Below are 11,079 nucleotides of genomic sequence, written 5' to 3'. Positions count from 1 at the left end.
AAGAATATAAATGGACCTACTGGCAAGTTCTGGGTGTTAAAGGAGTTAAACAGAGCATCCACTAGCGAGTCTGGTATGTTTTATCAATAAATGTAGCCAAGAACTTTGACAGAAAGAAGCGATATGAGTAACAGATGATAAAGTACAGACATTCTCCGTCAGCTTGTCAGCAAACACAAAAGATTATCTTGTTTTCTCACTACTACCTCCCTCAAACCAACCTCTTTAATAATGTTAAAAATATGATTACGTGAACACTTTTCAGTGCAATAACTACTGTATATCTTGCTCTGAAAAGCTTACAGGGTCACTGTTCAAAAGTTTGCTTTCCAGCAGGCAAAAAGGAGGTTTACACATTAAGTCAGTCAGCCTGGAACAGCTCTGTATCTCTGTAAAGCCTGCTGCGAGAAGCTTCAAGGTAGGGGGGGCGTTATTAACATTAACGCTTAGTCATTTTTCATTTCTTTTTCTATGTATCTTTTTTTTCCTAAGGGAAAGACTCTTAATGATAGTAGGCACCCAGAATGCTCCAGTCAGTCTGGCCAGGGCAACATCATACGGGAACAGAGGTGGCCTGCTCCTGGGATGCTGGGATAGAATTATCTGGAAATGCCATTAAAAGCTGCTCCATTGTAGGCACCATGCCACAAAACGCATTTCTCTGTGACAAGGCTTTCCATTTATTTCCATTCTCTCTCTCTCTCTTTCTCTCGCATGTTTCTGTTTTGCAGCTCTTGATATTGATCGTGTACAATAAATTGAATTAGGTTGCAACAAGATACAAATCATGCTCGAACTAGCGATTGCTACTGAACTTAGTCAGTGTGACACAGTGTGCACAAGGTCAAGTAACAAAACTGCATTCTTCAGTGGACTGTTCTGTTTTAAATGAAGCAGGAAACCACGTTAACACACTCACGCCCTTTCTGAATCGCCATTATGCTGTGAAAATTCTCTCCCAATTTAGCCCAATGAGGCACATTCAATTTACAGTAATTTACTGTGACAATTTTCCATTTAGCTTAATGACTCTCATAACACCATGCAAATGAGGTGGCATTATGCGCACAAGTGGCTCTCGGCAGAAATTAGATTACCACACGTATCTTGTTTCCTTTATTCCCTCTCTGCTACAGCTCCCAAAAGAAATCCAGACAATAGTACTGCTCCAGTGAAATTTGCCGTTTTTAGCGTTTAGGGGTGGAAGTAGTTCTTAATGTTGCCTTTTTTCTGTTTTTATGTAGAAACACCATATTTAAAAAGTTTATATTGTAAAATATTTTCATTAGAGAAGCACAGGCTTCCATCTGGCATTTCTTGTTATGGTCCATCCAGGATTGACTGCTTGCCAACTGTTGGTTTAATTATACTTATAATTTCTTCAGCAGGCTTTCGTTGTTCAGTTGGTTGCAAATATCCATCCGATCTATTGCAAATATACTTCTGTACAGTAAATGGCTTATATAAGCATGATGAAAATTATACTATTTTACTATTACAGTATATCACTATACATTTACAGTTTGCTCCAGTGATAATATTCCTTTCAGCAATTACCACAAGCTCTAGAATAGAAATTCAGGTCAGTGGAAGATGGGATTTTCTACCTGGACTATAAATCTACTAACTGTAGCTTCCGGGAACCCAGTTAAAGCATCATAACTTCATGCCTGTTTACTCCACCTCCCCATGGGAACTCCAGAAAGGTGAAGCAGACATCCCATGGCATCCCAATCTATTTTCAGCACACTCTGAATGCAGATAAGTGTGGCTCACTATGTAAGACAGCACAAACACACTTATACATGTTGCTGGAGAAACAAACACTCACCCCACACTTGTAAAAAGTGACCCCTTCATGCATCTATACACCATGTATGATGTGTAGGTAAGGGCGGTAATCCTGATGTATGAAATAAAATGGGTTTTTACTTTTTTAGAATACTTGTGACATCATATAAACTAATCTCAAACATGTCACACTAAGGGAAAATACTGTATATTAAGTACAGAAGGATTGTTTCAGTGTAAACTGCACTCACATCACTGAGGAGAAAATCTGAATTTATATATTTATTATGTATTATTTTCACAGACATTACAATAAAATTATTATGTGAAATATCTTTCATGGATTTCATTTACATTTCAGGTAAAACGCACATCATGTTCGTGTTTAAAGACACTCACCTTGATTGGGGAAACACGGTGACACAGCGTTTCCACCTCTCAGCTCCAGGGTAAGTGTTTTGATCCTGAGCTCGGGTTACTGTCTGTGTGGAGTTTCACACATTCTTCCAAAAACATGCTGGTAGGTGGTTTGGTGATTCAAAATGTGTTTGAATGTGTGTGTGTGTGTGTGTGTGTGCATCATGTCCTGCAATGGCCTTGCGCCCAGTGTTCCTGGGATAGTCTCCAGATCCATTGTGACTGATAAAGATAAAAGCGGTTATGTCATACTTTTGGTTGGATATGTCATACTTTTCTTTCTTATGGGACTATTAGTATTAAAATTCACCCCTCCCCCCAAAAAAGACCATTACAAGAGAGATGTAATGGTTTTTACTGATGCTTCTGCAAGATTTAGTAGCATGGACATGTTACCTAGTGGCCTTCGATGAAGAACTTGTTTTTTCGAGAACATAAATATATCAGTAAATTGTATGATTGTATGGAACAAATGTATAATGAATGAAGTGTATACAGTATATTTATACATATGCACATGTAAAGAGAGAGAAAAAGAGAGAGAGAGAGAGAGAGAGAGAGAGAGAGAGAAAGGCTGAGCCTATTGGTAGGCTTTTTTTAATGAATTAATGTGACACCGATTGTTGATTACGGTGTGCATCAGATTTTTAGTGGGCCTTAAATTGTGTAAGAAAAATAGGTTTACACAGTAAGAGGTATTGTTAACGTGTTTACACGCATCCATCACCCACAGCTTTGGCAGCATGCTCAATACGCCAATGCAGCAGGACGCCTACTCTACTTTCCTGCCTCTCCATCTTTTCCTACTTTGCATTTTTTCCTTTTAACCCTCGTGTTCTTTTTACTACTAAGCAATATATCTTCCACTGACCCACGCATTACATCAATACAGTTTTAAAGTTTATTACGAAATACCCAGTTCACTTAGTTATCTTAGTTTCATTTAAACTATTAACCACATAAATAAGATTTATAAGAACACATAAAACTTCTTCACGTGTGATTCTCTTGAGGTCAGCTGTACATAAGATATGGTTAAACGTGAGAGGAGTCAAAATGCTGTTTTGTTACACGTTTACAAAGATGTTAACACTTTTCTTTCTTCTTGGTACTCTTTGGACAAAATGATCTGTATTATAAAAATAGGCCTTCATCTGAACTGCTTTTATCCTGGTCAGGGTCATAGGTGATCTATACCATCAAATGCAGGGCAACACACACACACAAGCATCGGGACATTTCTGGCATATTTTTTTTGGAAGGAGACCAGAGTACCTGGAGGAAACCCACAAATTCTGCATGGACAGTAACCAGAGCTCAGAGACTGGGACACTGGAGCTGTGATGTAGCAACACTACCTGCTGCACCATGGTGCCACCGTATAAAATAAATCATCATTCCTTCACCTTCAGCATCCTGGTCAGGGATGTGGTGAATCCAGAGCCTGTCCCAGGAACACTATGTGCCAGGCTGGGACACGCCATGGACGGGACGCCAGAGGCAATTTGTCATAGCTAATCCACCTCCCAGTATATTTTTGGGAGTTGGGGAGAAACCCCAAGCTCAAGGATACCTCAGAGTATCTCAATATCAGGACCAGGAATCCTGGAGGTGAGCTACACTACTTGCTGCAGCACCATGCCACCCCTATAATATAAATGTTTCTAAAAATGATTTGTCATGCTCATTAATGAAATTGAACCAGATACCTTAGGTTTCATGATGACAAAATCATTCTGTTTTATTCTGTATAAAAATAAAAAAAAAACTTGGCGTTTTGACAGGGTTAACATGTACACACATCTTGGCAAATAACAGGAGCAACACTTCTCAACATCTGCTCATGCATTTTACCCTCTCTTTCTCTCTCTCTCTCTCTCTCTCTTGCTCTCTCTCTCTCAGACAGACACAGACACAGACACAGTAGGTGTCACTGCTTCCACACTTAGCTCATATTGTATGACTGACAATTAGCACCATGGTGCTTTGATTCTCATAGCCAGCATGGCAATCACAAGGAAGTGAATGGGCCTGAACAAAAGACCCAAAAATTACCCCATTGTGAATACTGATGTCTAACTGTGTGACACTGTAAGTGAAACATTTTGAGAATCACAGTGGCATTTCTGTTGTTATAAACAGCAGATGTGACTGTCATACCGATCTAAAGTCTTCATGATGTAATTTACTTCACACATAATTGGTGGAAAACAACTGCAATGCACCAAAGCATGCAGTGTTTTGAAGTTTTCTTATCTGATACAAGCAGAGTCATTGATCAGAGATTTGTCCCCAAAGCCAACATCTGGCAATCTGCACAAGATCTTTCAATTTTGGAATGTTTGTTACTAATGATATTTTTGTGATACTGAGAAACAGCATGTCTCTCTGATTCATTCAATGGGAAGATAAAAATGCTGAGCTGGTTTTGCACTGAGCTGTCTCCACCTCCCTCTTGTGTGACGGCTATGTGTGTAGACTGACAGTATGGAGGGGACGGGGCATCATATCAAAGCTGAAACATGTCACAGCATGAAGAGTGGTGAAGGTTGACAAAGAGGAGGGAGTACATGAAGGCTTACAACCAACTTGTGGTGGTACTTACAGAAAAGTCTCATGTAACTCTTGCATGTGGTTTTTAGACTCTGCTGAAGATTTTCACACATAGTGGACTTTTGACATATCACATTTTTAGGCTAATTCTTTTTGTGTACAGGACGTCACATGTGAAAGATTTATGATTATGCATTTCACATGCATCTTTATTATGATGTCTCTTGCATTTCACATGTGATAATATGAGTAATATGTGATCACATGAAAATGTCTGGAGGTGCATTTCAACATGTTATGCCCTGAAAGTGCACAACTAAACACATGACATCATGCGAATAATATGTGATCACATGTGAAAAAAAAACTATAATCACATAAAAAATATATGATATCTGATATGATCCAATGCAAAAATAAATTAATCGTGTAAAATCACATGTGAACATAATTGAATTTTGTAAAAAATCACATTTGAAAATAAACTGTATTAAAATAAAATGTGAAAAAATCACATAAAAGCATGTTAATCAAGCTCTACAAGTGAAAAGTCCATTACATGTGAAAAATGTGTGAAACATAGTGTGTGAAGGGTTTCTAAAATCCACATGTGACTTTTTGGTAAGGGCGGCTACTCCTTATAACAAATGTGAAAGAAGCAATGTGTCAAATTCTTAGTGGAAGAGAGGCGGGTACCAGAAGAACATGCTGGCCAAGAGAACTAGAGAATCTACAAACAGATGAATGTCCATTTGCGTAAGTTTTGAAGTAGACAAAATTTACCTACCCCCAATTTTAGTGGCAAAACCAACCTTGTAGCACAGACTCTATATTGATTTATAAGTACACCAACAATAAACTCGTATACTTTTGATTCTGCCCATGATGATAATACTTACCGCTGCTCCTGCTACATAAGCTTGTTAGGTGAGCCTTTTACACATACAGTAGATTAACTCTACATATGGATTATGCAACTGAGCGGAAGCAGATGTTTAGGGCCGGAGATAGTAGGGGTGATGAACACAGATGCATCCAGAACCCTCTAGTTTTCCATGGATACATCAGATTTAAATCTGATTACACATTTCCGGTAGTTCTCAATCAGGTAATGCAAATTGAAGCAATGTTTAAATAACTGGAGCATTGGCTCACCAAAATAAACCACAGTGCTCATTTATACAGTATACTGTAAGTGTACAGTATATGCATTTATATAAATGGTAGAACTTCACAGATCACATTTTGTGCATTATTGATACAATACTGATATCTGAGGTATGAGTACTGGCCCATACGTCTGTTGATGTGGTGAATCTGTAGGCATGAGGAATAGGTTTATTAAAAATGGCTGAAGATTTATATTTAAGTGATGATCAAGTGGATAGGAGGAAACATGTCATTTAATTTGGGAAGCTCTGATTTGGACTCAGTAAATTGACTAGTTGGTGTGACAGCGTCTTATGAGTACAGTCTTAGAGAAAAAGGTGCTAGGCTTAACATTTCCTTGTCAGTGGAATGGCAGCATCAAAGGTACACATCTTTATGTATGTATCTTATACATATAAGAGGTGCATGTAGGTGTAAAATTTTTGTGTAAAATCTAATTATATGATTAAAGATACATATTGCAGATACAGAAGATGTACCCCTGTGATAAGGAAAGCTAAAAAGTTTATTACTCTTTTTTTTTTTTTTTTGGAGAGTGTGGTTAAGTTAGCTAGTATCGATGAAGATCGTATCGATGCACGCGGCGCTCTGTTGAGCTGGTCTGCGCGCGGGGCGCACGGGCACGCGCAGGGAAAGGAGTGGGACTGGGAGCAGCTGTGGCAAATGTTCCAACACTGCACTCATCTCGAAAGAAAGGAGAAAGTTTGGCAGAAGGAACGGCCATAACGCGTTCCCCGAGTGGAAATGAAGAAAGAGAGGAGTGTCGGATACTAGAAGGCAACTGCGGACCGTGTCAGAGAACAGCTCGGGGCCTTTTCTGGAACTCTTTGGAAACAAAATAACAGCCCAGAAAAAAGCCTGGCGCACACACTCACAATAAAACCACACATTCCCGTCAAGTGGACTGCTAGCAAGAACTGGCGCTGCGGCAACACACCGACTGATTACTCAACTTATTCTGGCGTTTTTACTTTACGTTATTTCATATTCGTCTCATTTTCCCCGTCTAAACTCGAAACTCAGGAAACAATGAAGACATAACTCATCCAGTGTACCGTCAGCTAGCTTTGGCTAGCTAGCTAGCTATCGTGTGTGGACTAGCCAGCGCTAGCTAGCTAACGGGAGGCGTGCGGTGTTTACCGAGAAAGTTTTGGGCGACGCTTTAGAGATTAGAGGAGCGTTTTGAATAAAGGAAGAAGGAGCAGGCTCTCCTCTTGTGTCGCATTTTAATGGACGCCGAGGTGCAGAACGAAGGCAGGAGCACAGTGGCATCGGACGGTCGAGGCCCCGAATCGACCCAGTTTCCGTTTTATGCCAAACCGACTCGAGTGCGGGTGAGTGAGCTGTGCCAAGCCGCTGCGCAGAGCTACCGGCCACCGTCCGCCCCGTCCCCTGACGGCCTGAGCAGCGCGATGATCTACCCTGTTGCCGGAGAAGAGCTCACTCGAGCCGGGTCAAGCTCAGGACCAGGCGGAGGCTGCTGTTCCCCGGGCTCAGAGGGACCCGAGAGCCGCACGTCTCCCAGCTCGGCGGCTCCGGACGGGCCTTCAGGCTTCCCGCCGCTTCCGCCGCCGCCGCCGTTTTTTCCCGGTTCCGGAGTTCACGGCAGCGTGGACGAGAGCGACCAACAGGACGGAGCGGAGTACGAGGAAGAGGAGGCTGTGTTTTCCCTCTCCGCACCACCCACTAACCAGTAAGGATGTTTCTCCATTCCCATCATTCTTCTTAAATACCTAATGACACGTCTGTTTACCTCTGCTTAAGGAAGCTCCTCTGTAACTTACATAAGCAAAGGTCACACATGACATCCACAGTAGAGCAAGTTTCACCAATTCATTAGAACTTCTTACAGAAAGGGCGAATGCTACACAGTACTGAGGTTTTGGGGAATTACAGTAGGTTTTAGATATATAGATAGATAGAATAGGGTTTGGAGATATTCTGGTTCAAATCTTATACTTCGTCACTTCCAAGAAAACATTCAGAATTTTTTTGATGACTCATCCTGTACTAGTCTTGTGTTCGTCCAATGAAATGCTCTCTAGCACATACATGTCCCACCCCTGGGTGCAGGTCTTGCACTACAGTAACACCTTTTTAGCAGTAAACATGGTTCTCTTGTGCGTTTTCCCGCACATTTTTCCCTTTTCCAATCATCCCTTGCTTGGAATTTATTCATTTAAAAGAAGGTGAAATTTGTGCAGCTTCGCAGTTATTAGACATGAGCAGTGCTTTACCAACTTCATGCGGACATGTCTTGCTGTCTCAGACTAATCAAGAACATGGTCCTGTTTTTAATACCTTTTCGGGGCTTCTCCATCAGTAAGAGTAAGTACTATCATTTTATCAGTAGAGTAATAATTGACTAACTCTAACCCTAGCTATAAGTCTACCATGCAAATGCGTCTGAGCGATGACCCTGCAGCTTTCCATCACCACTGGCGACCTTGGCTCAGACGTGTACGACATTCAGAAACTCCAGAAACATACATCTTGTTGTCCAGGAAATCATCCCCTTTAACATCGACAGCGAGTGTGAAGATGTCTGAAAAGGCCATCCTCCACAGCTGAAGAACTCTTTGCTGTTCTCCATATTTAGTGAATTTTCTAAGCTACTGTCATGTTTGTTTAGGTTCAGCAGGGGTGTGGTGTTTCTTCAACCCTATACATCACCATACGCAATCAAATCAGGACGTTTCTTGTGGACTTTAATTGAGATTCGTGTGCAAGGCACTTTTGCAAACTGTGACTGACTTTGATGCCACCCAGAGTGCTGCAAAATTCTATAACTCGCTGAGTTGTTCCTCAAATGTGAGCTGCATCTTCATATTTAAACTTAAAAAACTAAAATTAACATTTTTGCTTATGACTCATGATTCATTTCCCTTTCAGAAAAACATTACAGGCTCACCTTCCTCAAATGGTGTAGCCGCTATTGCAGGCCCTCCCGGTTAGACTGCTGAGTGAGTGATTAATACACCGAGAGTGACATGGCAAGCAATTTGTCAAGAATTGCGTATGACATTGTGGTCAGAAGTGGATCTATCAGATGGCACAAAATCCCTTATGATTCACATCAAAACAGATGACAGAATTTAGGTGTTTTAAAGGAAAATATTACCAGTACATGTTTCTGTAGGTCTTATTCTCTTTGATTAAAAGTCACGGTTAAAACCACATCTTGGGAATTCATGTCATTATAAAGCATTTGCTGAATACATATGTGGTGGCTAAACCCTAGCTTATTTAACATAAAGCATTCACAAGATGGCAAACTTATTTATTTACTTATTTATTTAGAAGATTGACCCCAGGTTATCTTGATATAGCTGATGTATGTAGAAATTTGTACGCCTACGATTGCATATCTTCACACACCATTAAAAGGTGGAGGTTTCACAGACTGTACCGCTATTATGCTTCCTCTTGACCTTTATCAAGCTAAAGCCGTATTGACATGAGAATTCATAACACAGACCAGTAAGCTATAGTTATAGGAGTTAATTTTGCAGATACTTTTACTCATTTATTTAAATTTACATCTTATAAAATGTTATTTCTTTGCACATAGCGCTGAAATTCTGTTTTTACCAGTGTCTGTTTTTTTAAATTTTTTTCTTCTTTTTGAAATCAGTTAATCAAAACTAGAGATAATATATATTTACTTTAGGTATTAACTTGATATTTTTGGAGAGACTACAGTGTAACTCTGGGCCAGAAAAAACAACACATTTCACATGGATTCAGAGGTGTGCACCATACTGTTAATCCCACTCCTGCCAGCTCTTTCAGTTATTTTAGTTTGTACCTGCCCACGATATTTTCTAATGAACTTAGTTGGTTCTTTCTCCCAAATGAGCCTGACAAGGATGGAAAAGCTACTAAAGATAAATGAAAACGGTTTAACAAGCTCGTATGTTAACCAGCGTGGCCTTTCTTTGTCCTGCCAGCTTTGTATTTGACTCCTGCTCCCACCAGGATGAGAGTAAAAACCTCCCGCTTCTGCGACATACAAAAATATTTTTATTAGGACAAAAACTCTACATATGAGGAACGAAGCAGGTATATATCTTACATAGAGATTAGCTATGCCTTGTGAATAATCAGATTTCTAGACATCATTGAATATTTAAAGAAGAAGAAGTATTCGTTTGTACTGGTTTATGAGCTGAACAGATATGCATTCAAATGTGGAAGTTTACTAATGCACAGAGGAAGGATAATACCATTTACTTCCAGCTTTGAGAATATGTTTTTACCATCCAAAGTTGAGAGATGTGCACATGCAGCAACACTGCATCTTTCTGAACTGCTGCTCATGCAGTGACACAGGGCAAAGAGTAATAACTGCCCTCTTCTGTATGCATGAACTCGCAGACGCGCAGGCCGCCGGACGCGCCGTCGTTGTGGCATCGTCAGGGGAATCTCCAGATGATATGATGAATGCAGTGAAGCCTCTGTTTAGTTTGTTACAAATGCTGATAAAATGTTTGTTTCTGTTGGTTGCTGTAGTTAATTCTTTTCAGTCTCAGAACACTCTGGATTGTATACTTCTTGGTGGTCATTAAGCTTGGTGCCCATTATCACTGCTTCTTGTTTCCAAACCAGCAACATTTTGGTGCTGGAACCAGACCGATTTCACCAGCTCCCTTTTACCGGGACTGCCTTATCTGTGGGAAAGGGCTATGGCTACAAACCAGAGATATTAGAGGAAAAAATATACATATATTGTGCTATAACATGATAGATTTGTACACTTGCCAATAGTACGCTGATTTGAGGCTCTCCATGAGCTGCACTTTTAGATTTTTAGTGCTGGATTGTACAACTCTGAGTGGGAGCTCATAACTCTGATTAGTTTCTCCTGTATCTTCCTCAAAAACAATGTGAATGACTGAAGCCTCAACAAAAAAAAAAAAATTCCTGAGGCTTTACGCAGGATTCTTTCTAGAAATATTAACCATTATTTGGACTTTTTCCACAGTGAGTCTAAAGCATTGCCATGCTTTCCATGTAATAAATGATAAAAATAGTTATCTTCCGGAGTGTCGCGCTCAACTCATTCCTATAAACGAATCTTGAAAATCTACTGGTCTTTCCATAATCCAATCATAACAGTGCGTGTAGTCATCACGTTCCCAGATACCC

The 11,079-nt window shown here is 40.2% G+C and overlaps 1 protein-coding gene across 3 annotated transcripts in view; it reads left to right on the top strand.

The window, feature by feature from the left end:
* Nucleotides 1–6,503: 6,503 nt before the first annotated feature.
* Nucleotides 6,504–11,079, top strand: part of rasa1a (RAS p21 protein activator (GTPase activating protein) 1a) — a 30,563-nt gene continuing 25,987 nt past the window's right edge. For all 3 annotated transcript variants that reach the window (XM_053228848.1, XM_053228847.1, XM_026931257.3), the window contains exon 1: nt 6,504–7,624. In XM_053228848.1, the coding sequence (XP_053084823.1) occupies nt 7,161–7,624 (464 nt within the window). In that variant the 5' untranslated portion in view covers nt 6,504–7,160. The remainder of the gene's footprint in view (nt 7,625–11,079) is intronic.

This window comes from Pangasianodon hypophthalmus, chromosome 24, assembly GCF_027358585.1.
Source record: "Pangasianodon hypophthalmus isolate fPanHyp1 chromosome 24, fPanHyp1.pri, whole genome shotgun sequence".
NCBI classification, from domain to species: domain Eukaryota; kingdom Metazoa; phylum Chordata; class Actinopteri; order Siluriformes; family Pangasiidae; genus Pangasianodon; species Pangasianodon hypophthalmus.
The sequence above is the reverse complement of the archived record's forward strand: the minus strand, read 5'-3'. Positions and strand labels throughout refer to the sequence as shown.